Here is a 22,347-nt window from a genome sequence, read left to right as displayed (position 1 = left end):
CATACACATCCATAGGGCCCCATTGTATCAGGTCGCCCTGAAATCCTGGCTGCACTAGTTAAAAATGGTATTGATAAAAACTTTGCACAATTGAAACTAATAACTATATGTGAACATCCTGTCCAAATTTGGTGAAATTCTTATTCTGATTCCAGAGATACATGTGCTAAGGCTAGAGCTGTCCCCTTTGGGGAAGACCTGATTTGACCTAATTTGATTTTTGTTTTTTGGTAAGATGTATAAAACATCCAAAAAAAGTTATTTTGCAGTAAAATATTTTTATACAACCATCCGTTTCTTAAACTAGACATGTTCAAGTTATGAAAAAATATGGTTGCGCTTTGTTCTACCTCGGGTAGGGGTATCTCAACTTTTAGGGGCCCAAGTTCTTCGACCTAATCTAGACTGTAACATTCAAATGCTGTGAAACGTAGGATATGTACAGGCCTACATATTCAGAGTATTGATTTTATGACAAATTCAAAACAAAGAGGTTTTAAGAGAAGGGAAATTCAACAATTTATTTTCCTGCAGTTCATATGGAACATATGACAGCAGTGTAGTTCAGAGTCTTTGTGTTTTTTTCTTCTTTGTCTTTTCCACATTTATATTATTTTGATACACAGTCAATGGTTCCACATCAGTTTCCTCCGGGCAGAAGTATAAGAGTGTGGATGGTAGAAAGGTGACGGATCCCGTAAGCCATCACCAGAGTTGACTCCTCCAGGGTTTCGGCTCGGAACACAATCCGGACATCATCCTCTGTGCAGAAATAAAAATAACTCAGGTCTGGCTTTTATAGATAAACACATTCAGAAGTTTAAGGCTAATAAAACGATAAATGTTTTCTGATCTGTCAGAAAAACAAATGTATTTTTCCGCGTGGGTAGGCCTATGTTATAATAGTCATATAACAATTAAGAAATAGGGGACTACTACTACTACTGAAAATGAAGTGAGACGTACTTATCCCGAGGTCGTTTCTGATTTTCCGTTTAAGCTGCTCCACAGTGATGTTCTTCATCTGCTCAATGTTGTCACACAGATCGATGATCTTTTCTTCTCCTCTGGGACCGTGTACATTCACCTGGATCCCCATTTTGCAACCAAGCCAGATCAGAGCACTGCGAGAGACGTGTCCAAGTGCAAACGATCCCAGTGCATTTAAAAGGTTAACAAGGGTGTGTAGGAAATCTGATATGCGTCACCTATGAGCTGATTGGACATCATGTGACTTCTAGACAGGTGAATAAACTACTGGAGCTACACATCCGTTGTTCAGACCGAGTCGAGATGGGGAACAATCCGCCACGTCAACGAAGATCCACGGAGCCAACACAGCCCAGACCATTTGGAACTGCTCCCATGAGAAGACCTTTAGAAACGGAGACAGAATCAAGCAACCCAGCTGCACTCAGGGTATATGCTCAAACTGCGAACACGGCGCTACGACCTAGAGTGAGGACAACATTAACTCCATCAACGTTTGATGCTGAACCAAGTAACTCATCGGACAATTTGGAAACTGGACCAAATTGGCCAAGCACTTTGACAGCTGAACAGGAGGAGAGGTGTTACGACCCAAATGACACAAGGTTTACATTCGTCGATGGAGAAGATCAAATGGATTGTAAGAGAACAGAACCCCCAAATTAATCTGAATTTTATTAAACATATAGCCTATAATAAGGTGAATTGGCCTATACTTAATATTTTAAGGTTATTTGGAGGTTTTCAGTTAATTAGGCTACTGAACAATCGATAGCCTAGTTGTAAAGTTGTAATTGTAAAGCAGCCTACAGCCTTTTGTATTTTGTTGCTATAGCCTACTCACAGAAGAAGTGTTTAATGTTTTCATTGCAGCAGAACATTTTGGGATATGTCCTTTTTTCAGGAATAAGTCAAACCCTGAGGCGTGAGCAGGAAAACAGAGTTAATGTTAACTACAGGCAGCAGTATGCCTTATCCTGTTTAGCAATCGACCGTGGTATAAGGTAAATGATGCACTTCAAGGTGTTCTTCATGAAGGGACTTTAGACTCTGAAAAACAGCTGTCCTGATCTCCTCTCCATCCATAAATTCCTGATACCTGACCTGACACCTTGTTGGGTGTCATTCTTTAAATACAAAACTAACTACCACTGTCTGTTGCTCTTTTTCTCCTCTAGTTGAGCTCAATGAATACAAGTCTCTCAGAGCAAAGATGTCCTGTGGTCATACTGTGACTCCAACGTCTCTCATCGACTGGTGTCTCTGGCAGCTGGACCAGGTATTAGAAAACTATTATTTTGTTACGTTTCTCCACATTTTCCAAAACTGGAAAACAACTATTAGGTTGATTGTCAGGCTTGTTCTAGAGTTATGGATCTTATGAACTATGAGCAGTAGATTTACTTTTTATTTTTTGTTTGAATCCACTTCGTGTCTCTTAAGGCATGAGGATTTTAAATGTCTATTATTTGATAACATTAAGGACTTCTTTTCAGCTCTTCATCTGTCACTTAATTCATGGTGGTAAAAAAGTAAGCAAAAGTGGCAATTAAGTACATTTGATTGATTTTCTCTTTAATTCTCAAGGGTAAGGTGCAGTTTGTTTGTGGCCAACCTAATTGTGATGCTGTGTGGTCATTTGAAGAGGTTTGCAAAATGGCTCTGCTGACTCCTGCAGAAACAGAGAACATTGACAAAAGACTGTTCAATTTAGCCAAAGATAATTTGGGTGCCAAAAAAGTAAGTATCTACCAATCACAGGTTCTAAGAGATATTGTGCATTCATACTGATTTTTTTATTTTCAACCAAATTCACTCAACAGTGTCCCGGCTGCAAGAGTTTAGTGGTGAGAAAGGACCAGAATCACCTGAGGGTTTGCTGCACAGTGTGCACACGTAAAAAAAGAAAGGTTTACAATTTCTGCTGGCAGTGTTTAAAGAAATGGACAGGTCCATCTGAACATGCCGACTACTGTGCAAACCGTGGATGTGTTAATCAGCCACTGGAAATCCTGAGAAAGTGTCCCGAGATCACCTTCAAGGATGTTAAGATGGTGACCGGCTGTCCCTCTGTCCGTGCCTGTCCCACCTGTGGGTTTCTGATCGAGCATAACGGAAACAAATGCAATCACATCAAATGTCCCCGGTGTAAGGAGGAGTTCTGTTTTGTGTGCTTGAAGCTCTCTGCAGACTGTGATTCATATTTCAGAGCTTGCAACGATGGTGTCGCCCCAAGACAGACCTCTATACCAGTATGGAAGAGGAAATAAGATGACGTGTGAAAGAATTAACAATGCTGTAGTTTATTTTTCTGTGGGGGGATGTATTACAGCAATGTAGCAGACTGTCACTTCAGCATGTACCTTAAGTAGGAAAACTGTCAATGTTAAACTTGGTGCAGCCTGATCAAATGCCAGCAGGGTTTCTTTTGCAAAGCTGCAGAATCAAACAGTGTAAAGAGCAAACTAGTTCAACTCTATAAAGAGCCTCATTTCATATCACAAGCCATTCTGCTGCATTTATATGACTTACAATCTAGATCACAGAAGTAAAAGCTAAGCTTCTCACTCTGAGCATGACATCATGGGAATATGGTGAATTACCCCACCTGTGACACATGTCCATGTGTAATGTAGATTATTAAATGCAACAGAATATAATCAGTTATGGTTAAACAGCAGTTTTCAGCCAAATGTATATTTTTATGAATAGCAACACAGTATTCAGTAAAGACCGAATTTATTGGTATATTCTGATCTCAAGCCAGTTTGTGAAGGTGACAGTGTTTGAGGACTGTTTGGACTTTTTCAGGGAGCCATATGGGATCTGCTTTAAAATTAGAAGGGGAGCTTGAAAACTGCCAACAACTGGTTTGAAAGACATTCACTGAGTGCAATCATTATTTTAAAATATTTCATACTGACTTCAAGTTTTATCTCTTTCACCATCATGGAAATAATTGGAGTGATAGTTAAGAAAATGGAGGGCTTAGTGATTTATTTGATTCTCAAGACACATTGAGCATCCATAATTATACAGTTTATTTTACACAATGACAGTTTATAACTCAGGGATTACTACTTCTTGTAATATTTTGCTAAGTGGTGGTAACACAAAAAGGTGTCTGTATTCTACCCAAACTTCTCTGTACATGTGTTAGAATTGGGAATAATATTATGCTCCAAATTGAGTTTAATTTCACTTCATTTATCATTTTCATCTTAGTTTTTCTGTTAGGGTCATATATATATATATAGATACTGTTTTTTGGTTTGGCCATGTTTCCTCATTATGTTTTTTTGGTATCATTTCTGATCAATATAATGTATGTAGGGTGAGAAACCAGCTGATTGATATTTTTTTGCGTTTGACCACAACAGGTTATCTTTATGTTTTCACATTACTCTGTTCAATAAAAATTGTCATAAAAAGGCATTTTTTCTCTGACTGAATAACTCTACAATTACAACGCAGCCTTCAGATAAATTACTAAGAAGAGACAAACATAATTATAGAACAATTAAAGTTTATAAAGCCGGTTTTAGAGGCTGTGTTTCCTACAGATTACTGTGTTCATCTGTGCTGGTGTGGATCCTGATCCTGCAGGAGCAACATTTTCTGTAAGACACCAAGACTGCAGCCAGGAGACACACGGCAGCAGTGATGCTGAGAGATGTTTTGACACCGAAGGACAAAGAGGTCCAGGTCTGGGCTGAAGTTAAAGTCCCATATGGATCTCTGACCAAAAAAGAAATACAGTGAAGTTAGAACGAGCTCAAAGTTGATAGAAAGTGCGAGTGTTGTTGCTTGTTTAGAATCACAATCACCTGATGATGGAAGCAGGAAATGTATCGACGGCGTCTGAAGGAGGAGTGATGTCAGAGTACAGACACAACCTCCTGTCAGGACAGGAAACTGAACCCTGGTATCCTTCAATCTGACCGTAAAAAAACACAAAAGATATTAGATTACATCTGGTTACATTAAATAGACTGCACATTTAACACAAGACATGCTTCACTACATACAAACATTATACTATTACTTTAGAAAGGCAATAAATCAGCTGCTGTTTTTAATGGTGCACGGTGTTTAAATATGGGAATTACTCAGATTGAGTAACCTGTTTTGTCAATCACACCAAATCTTGTCTAAATGTAAATAATCAATCAAGTCTTAGCCAGGTTTATCGTTAAGGAAAGTCATTCCCTTTCTTTTCTTAACTTTTTATTTGTAAAGGGACCATGTACAATATTAAACATAAATGTTTCCATTTGATGCATTGTACCAGAGTCAGCTTAGAGCTAGTTTACATCTGCAGTCCCTTGGCACTATGTTATACTGATTTGTTTACAATTATAATTTTTCCAACTGTGAAATTAAACATTCAAATATGTCGGAGTAATGTAGAAGTATGAAAAGTATTTCTCCACACCACCAGTACTTTAAAACTGTGTTCTGTTTCTGTATTTTTTTTATGTCATTACCTGAATGCTTCCCCCTGCTGGACACTCCACCCACTCAGAGCCTGACACGTGGATTTGGTACCTGTTTGGTCCAGTACACCTGTGTCTGTAACAGCGCCCCTCCACTGTGCTGATGAACGAAGGAAACTGACTCCGGTTCTAAACAAGAGACAAGTGAAGAAAAAAATGACTTCATAATCAACTTAAAATGAGAGGGAAATAAAACACATTAATACACTCACATGCACGCGTGAAAACACACGTGTACACACCTGTCTGGTCAGACTGGAGAAGAAGCATCGGCTGTCAAAACCAAAGATCTCCCCAGTCGAGTCCGCTTCAGCTGACCGCCTGGGGTTTTCCTTTTTCCAGCACTCACTCTGAAGGGAAAAGGTGGAGAGGGTAAACGTGACGCTCATATGAACATAAAAAAAGACTGAAAGCGTTGGCATGAAAAATAGAATTGATCCCACAAAGCTGTTTTACATCATTTGAAATTACTACAGAGCAGGAAATACTTCTTACTCCATTTTTGAGGGGTTTATACACTCTGCATCCCTCCAGGTATTGATCAGTCTTGCACTCCCCTTTGTGGAGGTGAAGGTAATGACACCCAAACCCACTGAGAAGAAGAAAAAACGCAAACATTTAGTGCTGAAAATGTAACATTTTAAATTAAAAAGTGGCTTACATTCCTATCCAGACTATATGTTGTAGAGGTAAACAATTATAACTTAATATACCTGCCAGAGCAGAAAAACGATGAGGATTTGTTCTGACAGGTTGACAGGGATCCAAACATGGCCCCTTCTCCTACAAATCAAACATTTATCATATATTTTATGTTTTATTTATTTATTTATTTATTCTTTTTCTATACTTACCGTCTCCCCACACCAGACTCTGTGCCCTGCTCACGTCTACATTGTACCAGCCCGTGTCCTGTAATGCAGCCAAGGTTACCGGGTCGATCCGGACTGAAGATGAGTCTGCTAGCTCTGCTGCCATGATGGAGCCCTGAAAGATCCTGGACTCCCAGTGTGAGGACACTTTGCCAGGAAGTACACCCTGCATTAACAAAGTAGAAGATCATATAAGGGAGGCCTCTTGACAAATCTGGTTAAGTTGGAGCGGTTCTGCAGCTCTGCTAAAGAATTTGAATTGAAGCTCTGTTCTGTACAAGGTTCTCTAGCCATCCCCCAAGCTCAGGATCAGTGGAGTTCAGGTGCTTCTGCAGGGCTGAGATGACAGATGGGGTGTAAATCCTCATGTGGCTGGATCCATCAGAGTAGGTCACTTTCCCTTGAGGAGAACAGTCGGCACTCTCAGCTAAAAAATAAAAAAACAAGAACAATTTTTCCTCCAGGGTTAAAAACACTTTCAAAAGCATGTGAAGTCACATGGATATCTAAGCACACTTTGAAGTATACTTAAAGATTTCAATGTTTTGTGTACTGTAAAGTTCACACCTAAATTGCCACATTTTGAGTAAATCAATTGAAGTGGGCATTTTGAAGTATATGTCAAAGTTAACAATTTAAAGTATACTTCAAAGTTTTCACTTTTAAGGGACCTTCAAAGTGTACACTTTAAGTGCTCTTAAAAGTTCAATCTTAATCCAAAATTCTTATTACACATTTTTTTAGGTCCTTTAATGCACACTTTAAGGGAACTTTGAAACAAAATTAAAAGCTTTTTTGTGAACTTCTAATTACACAATTGTAAGGTCACTTTACTGCCACACATTAAACAGTACTTAAGAGAGCACACTGTTAAGGGAACTTTAAAGTTTCAACTTAAGGTCTCTTCAAAGTGACATTTTTAATAGCGCACATTTTGATATGCCCACTTCAGAATGCCCAATAAAGAGCACACTTTTAAAGGCACTTCAGAGTTGTTAAGGGCACTTAAACAGCACACTTTTAAGCACACTTCACATGCTGACCTCAAAGTATTATATAATTACATAAAAAAAATTTGTTAAAAAAAAACCTTGCGACATGGAGGAACAGTCTCGCCAGGTGTGGAAGAGCTCTTTAGAGAAACCCAGCACATGAAACAGCTCATGGATCACAGTCTGTAACATGAACACACAAGATTCAACACACAATTTCAAACTACCGAGAACATTTTTGTTTTTTTCATATTTCAAATAATACCTGTACAGCTGCCTGGTGACTAAACGTTTCTCCTTTCAGTCTTTCCCTGCAGATGACCACCACCCCGGCCACAGGTCGTCCAAGTGCATCTGTCTGGCAGTGAGCAGCGTAGGCCAAAATATTAGGCTTAGGGGGCAAAAGAACGCAAGGATGAGTATAATGAAATCAGCAGATAAGGAAAGCTTCATCTTTCATGATTGTCGATTCAATTGCAAAATAAGAAATTGTGTATGAAGTTACCAATATCAAAAGTAACCATTCAGCAAGATCAACTTTGTTATCTAAATAGGTAAAATTACGGAATTAAATTTAAATATTCCCTTTTGAAATGATGTGACAATGAGAATTATTATCCAAACTACTGTTGATTTTTTTTCTTTACTTGGAGGAACTTTAACTTTAAGACTTTAAAATGGAGAATATGTCAATATATGCTGTTACAAATATTTTAGGGGTGTAAAAAATCTATGTAATGACTGATAAAGATTTGATGAAAATAAAAAAGACAAACGTTAGTCAATCTCTTTTTCTTTTCTGTAATTTTTATATTGTCCTCTGCTGCCACCCTGAGGACTTTTTCAGGAATTTGTTTTTATCAAAGACAATTGTTCATGAAAACTTTTACCTATCAAACAGCTGAAATCTGATAACATCTACCAAAAAGAAAGTTTTACCACGATCAATATGATAGATCTCAAAGTTTTCAGCGTGTGTACCTTTGCTCTGCACTTGTCAGTGGACTTCATGTGAAGGTACAGCAGGAAGTCCGTGTCAGCGAGTCCTGCACCTCCAGGACGGAGCTCAGTCCTGTGAGGTGAATCAGCATGAATGTAAATATCACATCCAGCAAGATGATCGTCTGGGATCTGTAGACAGAGTTGAAAAACACATTTCATTAAGTGTAGTTCAGGGACAATCAGCAGAAACAGCTGCATGTTTTAATGATACTTACTGTCACATCCAGACAGGTCTCAGTTCTGTAGTTGCTGTTGGCTCGACCACACCTGAGGCACGAATTGTAGGTTTACCACATGTATCGAATTGTGAATAGAAAGTAAACATAGGACTATAAGATTGAACAAATACATTTATAAAATACTTCACTGTATTTCCAAAAGAGAAAGTGTGACTGTTGTTTGACTGCAAACTTGACTTTAGAGCATTTCTACATCTGGAGTCCTCTGTGCATTTAGGATCTGCATAAACACAATCACAGCCTTTCTATGTACACACCTGTTGTAGTTGGCAGTACTTGAATTCCTCCAGAGAAACTTGCAGTATTTGTTAACATCTCTGCTGAGCAGCAACGGACCGACAACTCTGTTCACTATGAAAGGTCGAGAATTCATAAAAAGAACTTGTTAGTGTATGTTATGACATATTTTCCTGCTGCCTTTTCAGCATGAATACTGATCAGTAGGGGGAGCTCTTCCTGCTCAGAGAAACATTTACTGTGTGGACTGTTTGTCACCTGACAGTAAAGAGGAGACCGTCCTCACAGCCTGCTCTACCGCTGCTTCCGTCCTCTTCTTCTCAGCCTCTGATAGGTTGTTGCTCTCTCTTGCAATCCAGGTCCGGATCCTGATTGGCTGGGGGGAGGAAGCAGTAGGCGGGGCTTTCTCCTTCAGGCTCTTCCTCAGATGTGATGCCCTCTGTCCTGTACGGTCTGTGGGTTGAAGTAGTCCAGGCCCGTTGGCTGCAGCTTGGACCATTGTCACCTTGTCCTGAACCTCATCAAAGATGCACTTCGGCTGAACCCCAGTTAGCTCCAACACCACCAACACCACCAAAACCAGCATCCCCACCCAGAGTCTCTGGGAGGAAGGTGAAACCATAATAATAGTTGGAACTTATTTCAGGGTGGATGATTTATTAGTTGTTGGACATTTTGGTGCAGTCGTAGGATATGTTTTCACAAAGAGAGAGGTTTAGTCCTGAGTGTAGTGGATCAAACTAAGCTGTGATAGTGACACTTAAACTCATCAGCAGCCTTTGGGGGGGGTTCAGGTAAATACAGTGAATGATATGAAATGATGCTAAATTGGATTATTAGTACTCCTGGATTGTTAGTACTCCTTGTCTTAAGTATGATATTTTTATTAAATTAGCCTATTGTAGTTAATAAATGTGGAGAACACAGGTATTCAAGGACTGGGAAGGTTGTAACCGCCTTAAATAAGTTATATTCTCCAGTTTAAACTAGGACTGGGCGAGTATGGCCAAAGAATAAAATCTGACATTTTTTCACTCCAAACCCAATTTATGAATTTAGGTTGCTTTGATTTTATCAATACATTACAACAAATGCAGACTGAATTTCCCTTCAAGGGTTAATAAAGCAGCCTGAATTTGTCTTGAGGGGTTAAAGTGCAAGCTGTAAACTTGTCTTAAGAAGTGCAGTTTCAGGGTACAGCAAAAGTAAGGATGAGGCAGCGCAACTTATGCAGCTGGTTACCGGGGGCAACCCAGCCACTCTGTTGACAGTAAACGAGGGGAGAGGATGTGAACTACAGGAAACCGAGGGAATGTTTCATTCATAAAATGGATTAATCGCCCAGTCCAAGTTAAAACATACGTTCTGAGTTTAATATGTTCAGATGTATTCCTTTTTAAGAGCAGACATAATTAATTCAGTAATGAATTCACATTTCCCTACTACAACTATACTCCTGGTAGCATGAAAAAACAAAAAACATAATTCAGACATTTTTGGGTAAAAAAAAACAAACAACTAAATATGGACATAAAGAGAACCCTAATTGATAATCTCATGAAAAACAGATTTCCTTTCTCAGTAACAGAAGCAGACCACTGATTTCAAATTCAAAAACATGTATAATTTTGCTTACCTTAGCAGGAAGTCTGAAACTAATTATTACTGATGTGAAATGCTACTTGAAGGCCTTTTTTCCCTTTGGGCTCCAATTCAAATGGCTTTGCTGTAGCGACGAGAGCAGCTGTTAGACTTTGTGTTACAATAAGAATATTTTAATTCCAATAGTCTTTTCCTGCAGCTTTAACAAACAAATACAAAATAGATCCTTAAAATTACCTTTCAAGTGAATGTCTCCGTCCATGCATGTAGTCTCACTCTTCAACATATCGGCTCAGTTCATCCTGTAAATGTGACCGCCTGTCCTGCTTTTCTTCCACCTCTTGTCAGGAGCTCTTTCAGGAGGCTGTGAATCTCAGTGGTCGTTTCGAATACAAAGCACAATACACTGAGTGTCAGACGTCATTAACACACAACACCCATCACGTAAAAGTGCAAATTGTTTAATCTCAGCCACATTTTTTTTTACTTATTTACAGTGAAGTTGACCCTAATAAACCATAAAATCACTTTCTCTCTTTATTACCTCGAAACATTGGTGATTCAAAACGTCTGGCTAATCACTGTCGACCCAAATACATTCAGCAAAGTAAAACGGAACTTAAAAGAAGAGAATTAACTTGAAATAAAAACAACATCAATTGTCCAATAACACACATGGCACACCATGAATCTGTTGTGTCAGAATATGACAGAATGTGATCGATTCCCCTCAAGGGTTGAAGATTCAAGTTGAGGTTATTTTGTGAAATCAGGGCCCTCTTTAATCACTCGGGCGCCTCATCTTCCTGTACACACTACAAACACACACACACACACACAACCTATAACCAGGCACCAGATTGTCTTTTTGACACATTGTCTTTTTTGTAGATTACATACATTCACTTGGGAAAGGTACATCAGTGTGTATGTGTCCCAAAGAGTTATTGCAGAGTAGACATGCATTTCGTTTTTGTTATAATAAAGCCTGTTGTGTCAATGCGTGCTGTGATGTGAGAAAAACGTGCCTCTGTGTGTTTTTCCGGTGTGCAGTGTGGGTATCAGGGCTCAACCAAATCTCCTCAAAAGGCACTTAAATCGGGGAAATGATTCATTTTGATGTAATAGCCGGTGATAAAACATGTGACCGGATGCGGGTGGCTGAAGTACGTGGAGACAGTCCACATCTACAAACATACTCCACTGTCGACGTAAGACTCAAATGCATATGCATTCACACAGATGCAGTCATACAAAACACAATATTTTCCATCATATTCTCGAAAATAAAATAAAAACTCGAATCATTCAATCTGACAGCAGCCTGCCTCAGTTTCAGGATAGGGAAGATTCCTCTGTGCAAAAGTTTACCTTCAATGTGCAGCCTAGCGTTAATTAAGTGTACATCCGACACTCAAAACGTACGTCAGGTCAGCCATGCTTTTCGTCTAAAACTTTCTCAATGTGATCTCTCTTTAAAAAAGAAAAAAAAAAAAGTCAAATACTTGATTCCATAGGTCAACAAATCAATTTCAAAAAGGCACCAGACTTGCACAGTGCGGGCGAGTCTCGCTGTGGGCCACTCCTGTGTGCAAGTTCAAACAAACGTGGAAAGACTGGGGTTCAATCGACCGCATCCACACGGCCGCCATTTTCCTGTGACATCACGCTCAGGGTGGGAGGCTCCCATGCTGTTTTGGCTTTCTGCTGAGATCCAAGGTTGTGAAGTGTACAAGTGTAGGAAACCTGACAAAACATCCACATTAGCTAGTATTAGCCTGCTGTTTACCTTTATAAGAGAACGTTAGCATTCAGCAACTTCCAATTAAATGTTAATGTTTGCTTAAAAACAAAAAAAAAAAATAGCTTAAAAACTAAAATGACCATTTAAAAGAGTTAAAAAAATAAAACAGGAAATGCATACACAGACTTCGCTAGCTTAGAAATGGCTGAAGGCTAACAATACATTTAAAATGATAATAAATGATGAACAAGCCATAAAAAGACCAAAAAGCTTCAGTCAGACAACAGCACACGTTAGCATCCACTCACTCCCTGCTAGTGTTGCCGTTGGTGGCGTGCGCCTAAAGGTGACGTTAGCATACGCTTCCTCGTCAAAGGTAAAGTAAGGTAGGAAGTGGATGACTGCTGACATTACAGATGGTCAGTTTTGCTTTTCCCCATCACATCTTAGGACAGCGGTCAAAATGTTTAACTAGCATTCAGTTACATCTTAGCTATCAGTAATATATGGAAGGAGTGACTCAGTGCTAATGTTAGCTGTTGTCTGATGGTAGCTTATTTTAATTTGTAGTACAGCCAATGATTCTCTAAATATTTCTAGCGATTGTTTTATATTTTGTGTCTTTTTTCCTGCGTTTCTACAACATGTGACCTAACAGCATGTTGAACTTCCTGCCCAGCCTTTGACAGCAGAGGAAAATGGACGCCATATAAATATGGTCAATTATAATCGGTGAGTGAAGATGTCAAAGGAGGGGTGTTGGGTGGGGGGGGGGGGGGTCACTGGGAGTCATTCAGGTGAGCATGGGCACATCGTCCTCTGAATTGGTGTCTTCGGACAGAGGGATGAGCAGCACCTCGTCGTCTGACGAGGACGAGGAGAAGGAGGGCGAGGCAGAGAGGGGCATGGAGTTGCTGGAGGACGAGGAGTGGGAGGAGGGCGAGGCTCTGAAAAGGGAGATGCTCAGCCCCAGGGTGTGGAAGATGGAGGCCAGAGAGGGGCTGCTCGGCGGGACGGGAGGAGTGGCCGAGGGTGGAGCTGGTGGAGCATACGGAGGTGGAGGTGGGGAAGCAGCTGGAGGCTGGAGCAGAAGCGGCGGCGCATCCTGTTGTTGTTGCTGCTGCTGCTGCTGCTGCTGCTGCTGCTCCGTCTGAACCAGCAGGCCGAGTTTCTGAGGCACCGGCTGGTTGACGGCCTCCACCGCCGAAGAGGAGCTGGTGGGGGTGGAGTGAGCCGGTTCCTGTCCAGATGGAGCGGAGTCCGACTGCTGCTGGCTAGAGCTGGACGCCTGGTTCGGCCTGGAGGGAGGTCTGGGGATTAGACCCCACCTTCTCATGCGGCGGACGGCTCGGCGGACGAATCGAGGCCGGCGTCTGCGGTGTGGTGAGTTAGCGGCGTCCTGGCGAAGGAGCTGGAGAATCCCCCTCAGAGAAAGAGACGAGGTCTGAAACGGAGAGCGGAAAATCAAGTTAAACAACCGCTTGGGAACGTAGACTTCGTATAACATGGACTTCCGTCTCAGTGATGTCGCTCACTGGTTTCAGAAGAGGCATTATGAAGCCCAACAATGGCAGTCTCCATATCTCGCTGCAGATAAAGAGGTGGAGCCGAGGCAGGCCTTAAGCCAAACAACTACAACAGACGTGCCACACCACACCCCTGACTAGGTAAATGCCTGCAGAACGCTTAACCTAAATGTAAGTTATGAAGTTATAGCCCCCCTCTTCCAAGTTGTCATGACTAGAGAGATGAGCTGATGAGAACAAAACATCATATTTTAACATGAGATTGGTTTTTGGGGTAAGCCTCTAGTGGACACATAAGGAACAACAGTTTTCTGCAGTAGCTGCATTTTCCACTCCAGAAGTTGCTGCTTGCTTGAGATCCCCAACAGTTGTTTAAATTATTAGAAATACCAAACAAGTCTGGATCAAAGTCCAGTGAACAAGTTTGTGGCTTTTCAAACTCAGTCGTTTCCGTATGATGGGATTTGGCAAACACTTAATCCCTACCGCCTCCGTTACCTCATGTGCCCTCCCCCACAAGTTATAAAGCACCTTAGTGTGAACCAGCACAGTCGCAGCACATTAGCGCCGTCTTAATTCTCTTCCCTCTGCAGCCCACACAGCCTGCTGGGGATTAATGAGGCTTCTGAAGGGAAGCACGTGAGTTAAAGACTTTTAGATAAAACAAGGGCTACAGTAGATTAACATGCACTCTTAAAAAGTCAAGGAATGAGCAGATCAGCAGTGAGACTCATTCTGCTTTAAAATGTCAACTAAATCAAACATGTTGAAACTTTTAAAAGTTCATTCATAAATGTAAAAATCAATGCTCTTGTGTCCAGCAAACAGCACAGAACCCAAAAACTAAAAACAAAGAACATCAACAGATCCTTACTTATCACAATTAATTTTTGTGTGCTGTAGATCAACAAATTGCTGCAGCTCCGTTTCAGATTGTCTCCAGTTTGGAGAGGGTGTTTGGGTTGACAGTACTTTTAAATAATAATAATCCAGGATGAATTCGAGCCTCGGCTGCCCACCTGGAGGACCACAGCCTCTGCACATGGGGTGCACACACTAACCACTAGGCTACTGGCACCCCCACTCGGTACTAATTTGAAGCAACTCCACTAAAGACCGTGTCTGAAACTCTAAATGCATCAACCTAAATCGCCTTTAATCATCTTTTGATCTGCTCTATGAAATTGTGAAAAATAACGTCGTGTATCCCTGCAGACTGCTTCTACTTCCTGCGGCGCTCTATTCTCTCACCTCGTTGGGGTTTTCTGTGGGGAAGTCCTCCACAGGGGGGATGATGCCCTGGGCGATCAGCTGACCGTAGGAGGGCGGAGCCTGCTGTTGAATCAGTTCCGCTTCTTGGCGGCTAATTGGAGCGAACAAGCTGTAAGGAAGGAAAAAAAAAAAAACATATAGCGCTGAATCATCACACTCAGGAAATTTGGATTTATGCTGTGAAGCTTTCATCATTTAAACAACTTTTATAGCTTCATTTTTAAAGAACATTACCACCAACAACTCACTCCATGTGTTGCTTTTGTTTTTAAGTTTGCACTTCATAAAAAACGTTTCTCTTCTTCTTGTAGTACACATGAAATAATCGTCTTTGGCCGAGACAAATTGTACGTGGGTTGCTCACACTTAACAACAACGATCTGATACTTTTTGTTCCTCTTCTAAAAAGCAGAGAGAGCAGCGTTCTGGCTCTGTGGTGAGAGGCTCTGCTTTGTGTTTGAAAGCCGATGTCTGGCAGAGCCGAGGCTTGAAGTGAGGAACACAAACTGGTGACTCACTCTTTCAAATTTATAGAACAGAATCTGGTTACGGCACAAGAAGCAGCCTTTAAAAAAAGGAGAGCGGATAGTCAGATAAATACTTCAGTATATGAAACACTAAACGTTTACCTGTATTCTCTGGTCCTGAGCGAGTACAATTTACAGGTGCAGCCCATGGCGATAACAAGCAGAAGCCCGCAGACTAAGCTGCCCACTGTTGCCGCGGTGATGACCTTGCGGGGCAGGATGACGGTGCAGTTGAGCTCGTCCGTTCCGTCCTTACAGTCCACCTGGCCGTCACAGCGCCAGCTCTCAAACACACACCTGTAGACGGGACAAAGGACCATTTGTGTGTCAGAATGGGCAACAAAAAAAAAAAAACAGGAGTGGAGCTGCATACTGAGGGGCTGCTATGAAGTCATGTTATTAAAACCACATGACATATAAACCATACTACCGTGCATGATTTGGTGCTGTTGTATTAAGCGTATGTTAACTTGCAGATTATTTGAGGTAAAAAAAAATAAAATAAATAACTTGCATATTAAAAAAAATGCAGCTCAACAGTTTACCCACAAAACTACACCGACTCGAGTTTTGGTCCCATGTTGACTTCAATCAATCCATTCTCAGACGGACACACCCTCTGACTCACACCCTTCTGTTACAGACAAATCACTCCCTCATGACTGACCTGACAACAATGACGACTCATTTAACAGAACAGTTTGTAAAGAAACAAAAACAACAGCAGCTGGGCAGTTACGAACTAAAACGTTCACAACAAAAGGCAGAAAGGAGCCTTAAAAATCAACCTGTAAAATCTAAAATAACCAAAAATAAAAGCGGTGCTGAGAAGTAAAGGTTGAACATCTAGAGCTCCAACACAACGCAGTGTGCTGATGAAAAACAGATTTGAAATGTTCTTTTGAGGTTGATTTATTTTGTCAACTTCTGTTCCAGAGGTCGAGAAGAAAGACTGACGTTCAGCTTCAACTCATTCAGGAGAATAGTTGTGAATTTTCTGACATGACAGCGTTCCACTCTGCAAGTTTTCAGACTTAATCTCTCCCGCGTACTGACCTGTCGCTGTCACAATGAAAGGTCCCCGGCTGGCAAACGGTGCAGTCCCTCTCGTCGCTGCCGTCGGCACAATACAGCTGGTAGTTGCATCGCTCCGAGACCGGGTAACAAACCGGCCTGCCCGCATAATGACTGGACGACACGGCTCTCTGCCCCGCCATCCCGCAGGCGAACTGATTCAGGTTGCAGCCCCTGCATCCCTCCTCGTCCTTCCCCGTCTCGGGACAGTCCCACTTCCCGTCGCAGCGTTGCTCCTGGGTGAAGCAACCTCCAGCGGCTCCCCCACAGCGGCCCTCCCAGGGGGGGCAGTAGGTCCCGACGTGGAAGGTGGCGTTGAAGCCGCTGCCCTCCGAGCCTGGAAGAGTCTCGTAGGTCATGGAGAGCCGGCCGGTGTGGGATTCAACCTGGACTGATTTGTAATTGGAGGCGCTGGTGATCTGTCAAAACACAGGAAAGGGACAATATGTTATCAAAACATTCTCTTCATATTATTTAGGTTCATATGTTTGGATGCTTTTTTAAAGTAAAGGTAATATACTGTAGAAGACACTCACAATTTTAATAACGTCCCCTTTGCCTTGCTCTCTGTTGAACACGGTGAGTCGATCCCCGGGTCCTAAAACCAGCTGCTGCAGGTCCAGTCTCAGGGGCCTGGAGTCCTGCGGGTCCAGAGTCCAGATGCATAACATTGCCGGGCCGCGGATGGTTGGAGGAGAGAAGGTCCCGTAGAAGGTCTGCAGGAGTCCTCCGCAGGGCCACTCGATGGGGGCGGGAGTAAAGGCCGGCTCCCGGCGAGTCTGAGACTGCTCTCGATCCAACTGCGCCTCCTCCGCTGCCCGTGCCTTCAGCTGCGCCCAAAGATCAGAGACCGTATCGATCTCAGGCGTCTTCTCGGCTGCGTCTCTGTCGTTGTTTCGCTCGGTGATCGACTCCGCTCTGACGTCTACGGCCGGTGTGCCGCTAAACTTGAGCAAGGGCTCTGGGGTTTCTTCTTCGTCTAAATCACAGCCCTGCTCATCTGTGCCGAGGCCGGCGGCTTCATCGAGACACTCCACCTGACCGTTACAACGCCATGAGAGAGGCAGGCAGCGACCCCCAAGGCACTCGAAGGATGTCACTGGACACTCCCCGGAGTCTGGAGGTGAAGAGATATGAGAAGAAGAACGATTATAAGAAAATAAATAAGATTTTCATTACACAAGATGAATGGGAAGAAACCAAACAGAAGATTTTCTATACCTGAATACCAGATTATTTCCTAAATTTTTTTTTTAATTTTATAAACCTCAAAACACAAAAATGCAGAACACGTGGATTGTAAAGCCACAAAAAATGCAAGCAAAATGAAAATGATTCTTTTATGAGTGAGGTTTGGTTGGTGAAAATAAAATGATGTGTGTTTCTTGAACGATGTAAAGCATGTGTATTTTAATGTTCAAGTTAAAATATTAAATCATTAGATTTTTAAAATACTGGAATTGAACTTGTCTGTTTTCTTGTGTGTTAAAGACATGTTTGATATTTGGTTTTATTCTGTTTTGTTTGGTCGTTCTATCTTGACTTTTGCTGTTGATACTTGAAGTGTGTAAATGATATCTTATTCCATTAACAGCAACAGCAACAACAATCACATCAAGCTATCCTACCTCTGGCGTAATTCAACAGAAAGGACGATACAGGGAACTGATGCGGGAGGAAGTGGTGCGTCACTGAAATATTTCCCCCTGGGAACTCCATTGGCTGCGGCAGCTTGGAGCCACAAAGGACGACCGGATCTCCACCAGCTGAGGATTTTATCGTCACCCATTCCTTCCGACAGCGAGCCGAGAACTGAGAGAAACTGAGAGAGGATTTATAGGAAACAATCAGCCAAAATACAAAACCACAGAAGAGGCAGTAACTGAAACTAATGTGAGACAATATAACCAATATAAAGAGAATGCCTCAAACAATAAGCAGGATAGCTTTCTACTTATGTTTCTCGATTGATCTGTTGTTTAAATTACAAAAAAACCTCTCCCTGTCTTTTTCAACTAATCTCTAACAGTGTATCTATTTTTTTTTAGATCCAATTGTTATGGGTTCTATATAATTCACAACATTAAATCTTTAACAGACAACAGCAGCAGATTAAGTTTCCCATTACTATCAATGAAGTAAATTCTCCCAATAATTTGTGCAGCTGTTCTGATCATATCATCTACAAGAAATAAAGATCAATTCAGTAGTTTTATCCCAGGTGGCATCTTGTTTGGGCCTAATCATTTTTAATTAGTGCGTTTACCTTAAGACAATAGGTTCACCTTCCACCCCCTTGATGATCCAGCAGTCGTAGGTTGAGCCAAAGCGGTAGGACCAGCTGTGATAAGCTGAGCTCCTGATCTCTCCCACTTTACTGTCTAAGACCTGGAGGGAGTGCCCACATCGGGCTGGAGAAACAACAAGACCAAGGAGAGAAGGTTTGATGCAAAAGAAATCCTGTTTTTCATGCTTTAGGTGACAGTATGTAGAGCGTAACCCAGAGAAAATGTCAGGGGCGGACTATTTATACTTTAAATAAATTAAATGTATCATATAATAGTTGGATATAAATGTTTCAAAAAGTAGGACAGCACATAAACGAGTTAAACTCAAGAAAAAGAGAGATTTACTCAGGCTGTTTTGTAGTTAAGAGAAAAGTATAAAACTTGAATGGGACATTGAAAAAGCCTCTATGCACACATGTTACATGAGATGAGCGCTGACAAGTTTGCGTCCTTACCAGAGCAGAGGGCAGGCTCAAGACGGCTGCACACTGAGGATGAAATAAGCACAAACACAGCGAGTCAGGCAGGTGTGTCATCAATCGTCACCACAGAGACAGAGCTCGTAAACGATGTACGACACGAGTAGTGCAAACACGACCTTTCCTCGATAAGCACTCAAAGCAGGCGCCTTACATAGACACACAAACAAACGTTTAATACGTATATCACCAATCTGTACATGTTCACTCACCTGTTATGGTGAAAGCTAGGAGGGCACAAAAGTTGTAAGTGAATGTCATCGTGGAAATGATGTCAAAACTGAGGGCTTAAAGGGGTTTTAAAAAAAAGTCAAAAGTGCCATTTTTGGAGACTTCGCTTCAGGAAGACTTCCCCTGCAGAGTGAAGAGAGAAGAGGAAGAATTAGACCTCGTGCTTTTGGCTTCATAATGTACACACTCAGCATCTCTGACAACAAAAGCACACACTATCACCACGTCATGATTAGGGCTAAAACATTAGATCGATGATTTTAATGCGATAAAAACCTGTTGCACACATCATTCATCAATAGGTAAATGTCATCGACAAATGTTTGCCAGCTTGTCGATGTGTTTCTTTTTGGGGGTTTTCAACTTCTGTTTGACAAAATAAGCAAGTTGGAAGAAAGTTAACGCTGCCTGCTGAAACGTCTGACAGGCAAGTTTCATCATTTATATTCACAAAGAGGATCACGAGTGATCCCCACCACCCAGGTAACAGACTGTTTACGTGGCTACCCTCTGGCAGGCGCCTTCGACACATCAAGGCGAACACAGACAGACTCAGAAAGAGCTTCTTTCCTCAGTCTGTCCAGACTCTTAACTTTACTCTCCTCAGTTAAGAACAAAACAGAACAAAACAGAACTGTGATTACATGATGCACACACACCACACATTCCAATCTGCAAATTGTACTTTGACACCCTGGGCACTTTACACACTGACACTTTACACTGTTACATTACTCTACATATTCGTTTACATTATTCTATATTCAAATATTTCTCTTTTTAAATTTTACATTCTATTTTACTGTATATATGTGTATTAGTAGTTTGAGTGTTTATTGCACGGCCTTGCGGAACAGTCTTTACATTTCACTGCACATCTGTATGAGCATGTGACAAGTAAAAATCTTGAATCTTGAATATACACCTAGATATTGTACAGAAATGTGTAACAGAATACTCACTTACAAGTCATTACTCAGCAGTAACGACGGGTATCGATAATAATAACATGTATCTTTTTCCATCTTAACGCAACAGATTAACTTCAAAGTCAACTTTATTGTCAATTTCAAAATATGTGGAATCGAAATTGCGTTTGTCTCCGTCCCGCGGTGCAATACAACCAAAATAAGGTAAAATAAAATGAGTTAAAAATAAGATAAATGATATTTACAGTAATAAATTCTAAATTGTGCAACAGGTACAAAAATGGTAAATACAATTTAAAGAAAAAGAACACTTCATATTTGTGTGACACTCAATGTAAGAGTATTCACACTTCAGACACAATTATCAGATGTGTTAATAGTATACGAGTGCTTGGATTAAAAGGGGGAAACTGCCTGGAACCAAAAACATAATGAAGCCTCTATTGTCATATTTCCTCTCTGACTCACACACACACACACACACACACACACACACACACACACACACACACACACACACACACACACACACACACACACACACACACACACACACACACACACACACACACACACACACACACACACACACACACACACACACACACACACACACACACACACACACACACACACACACACACACACACACACACACACACACACACACACACACACACACACACACACACACACACACACACACACACACACACACACACACACACACTCACTCACTCTCTAAGCCTCTCAACAATGACGTCACACATTTCCGTGATTAAACCACCGCCGAAACCGAAACACAGTTTTTTTTAAGTCTCTCTGTAATCCACAGTAAAGTAAAATCTCCAGAGTGACGGACTCAGACTTAACTTGTCCCCCTACAAGTTAAGATAACACTACGAGACAGTTTGGTTTTGGGGGGGGGAGAAGGAGGGAGCAGCTGCTTGCCCTCCTCAGTCACAAGCGCTTTAACAGCTAGCCCACTGGCGAGCTAGCTGCTAACGCTAACATCCTGAACATCCTGAAAAACGCGTTTTTTCGGGACTCGACATCACAAGAAAATGTCTCAGAGCCCCACACGGAGGGTTTCAAGACAAAAAGAGGTTACAACATGTCGGGTAGAAGCGATAACGCCATGAGAAAATCGTATAAAAAGAGAGAGCAGGAGGCAAGTACGTTACCATGTCAGTCGGCCTTTCTTGTTGACAAGTTTGGACTCACTTCCGCGTGTTATTGGCTCATGCTGAAAAGGGGGGCGGGGCTTAACTTCCATTTCCCCCCCATTCATAAAACTCTTCTTTCTTTCAAATACACTTTGTAATTATCACTGATTACGAGCGTTTTTCGGATCACTACGCAAAATGTACATGTTAGTGTGTTCATACGTGGAGGATAATGTCTGACAGAAAAGAAGATAGGTTGAAATGTTTCACTTTAAACACAAGGTGTCACTGTGGCTCCGCATAAAAATCAGGTAATTCACAAAACCATGGCAGGTATGAAAAACATCAATTTGTTGCTACATTTTCATAAGAACTGTGCCTGTATCTTTATTTTTTCCACTTAGGTATTATAATCCTCAGCAAGTATTTTCTGATAATACAAAATGACTAATTTAGGATGACTCAATGTTGTGCCTTTAGGTAGACTACACTGCAGTTCTTGGATACAATCAATCAAACTTTATTTATATAGCACCTTTCAGACAAATTAAATTGCAGTTCAAAGAGTGCAGAAAAGTTGTTGACAAAAAGTAGTTTATAAAATCATTGAGAGACTAATGCACACCAATAATAATTAAAAAAATATATATGTATAAAAATAAAATAAAATAAAATAAAATG

At 41.3% G+C, this 22,347-nt stretch overlaps 3 protein-coding genes across 3 annotated transcripts; 1 reads left to right on the top strand and 2 right to left on the bottom strand.

Moving 5' to 3' along the window:
- Window positions 1-1,267: 1,267 nt before the first annotated feature.
- LOC109978863 (potential E3 ubiquitin-protein ligase ariadne-2-like) lies at window positions 1,268-4,425 on the top strand. Its single transcript, XM_065950384.1, has 4 exons — window positions 1,268-1,630; window positions 2,169-2,269; window positions 2,578-2,730; window positions 2,814-4,425. The coding sequence occupies exons 1-4, from the start codon at window positions 1,294-1,296 to the stop codon at window positions 3,258-3,260; spliced, it is 1,038 nt and encodes a 345-aa protein (XP_065806456.1). The 5' UTR covers window positions 1,268-1,293; the 3' UTR covers window positions 3,261-4,425.
- LOC109978865 (ciliated left-right organizer metallopeptidase) lies at window positions 3,973-10,740 on the bottom strand. The gene is made up of 15 exons (XM_065950383.1): window positions 10,465-10,740; window positions 9,087-9,429; window positions 8,849-8,942; window positions 8,568-8,619; window positions 8,332-8,481; window positions 7,616-7,741; window positions 7,449-7,533; window positions 6,637-6,785; window positions 6,341-6,524; window positions 6,200-6,269; window positions 5,982-6,078; window positions 5,729-5,836; window positions 5,478-5,615; window positions 4,818-4,927; window positions 3,973-4,728 (listed from the first exon to the last, which is right to left on the bottom strand). The coding sequence occupies exons 2-15, from the start codon at window positions 9,412-9,414 to the stop codon at window positions 4,548-4,550; spliced, it is 1,872 nt and encodes a 623-aa protein (XP_065806455.1). The 5' UTR covers window positions 9,415-9,429; window positions 10,465-10,740; the 3' UTR covers window positions 3,973-4,547.
- A 135-nt stretch (window positions 10,741-10,875) lies between these two features.
- lrp10 (low density lipoprotein receptor-related protein 10) lies at window positions 10,876-21,835 on the bottom strand. Its single transcript, XM_020640343.3, has 10 exons — window positions 21,685-21,835; window positions 19,553-19,694; window positions 19,317-19,349; window positions 18,840-18,984; window positions 18,202-18,395; window positions 17,110-17,690; window positions 16,556-16,992; window positions 15,602-15,796; window positions 14,952-15,081; window positions 10,876-13,618 (listed from the first exon to the last, which is right to left on the bottom strand). The coding sequence occupies exons 2-10, from the start codon at window positions 19,599-19,601 to the stop codon at window positions 12,968-12,970; spliced, it is 2,415 nt and encodes an 804-aa protein (XP_020495999.2). The 5' UTR covers window positions 19,602-19,694; window positions 21,685-21,835; the 3' UTR covers window positions 10,876-12,967.
- Between the last annotated feature and the right edge of the window lie 512 nt (window positions 21,836-22,347).

This window comes from Labrus bergylta, chromosome 22 (genome assembly GCF_963930695.1).
Source record: "Labrus bergylta chromosome 22, fLabBer1.1, whole genome shotgun sequence".
Classification (NCBI taxonomy): domain Eukaryota; kingdom Metazoa; phylum Chordata; class Actinopteri; order Labriformes; family Labridae; genus Labrus; species Labrus bergylta.
This window is presented reverse-complemented; position numbering and strand designations above follow the sequence as displayed.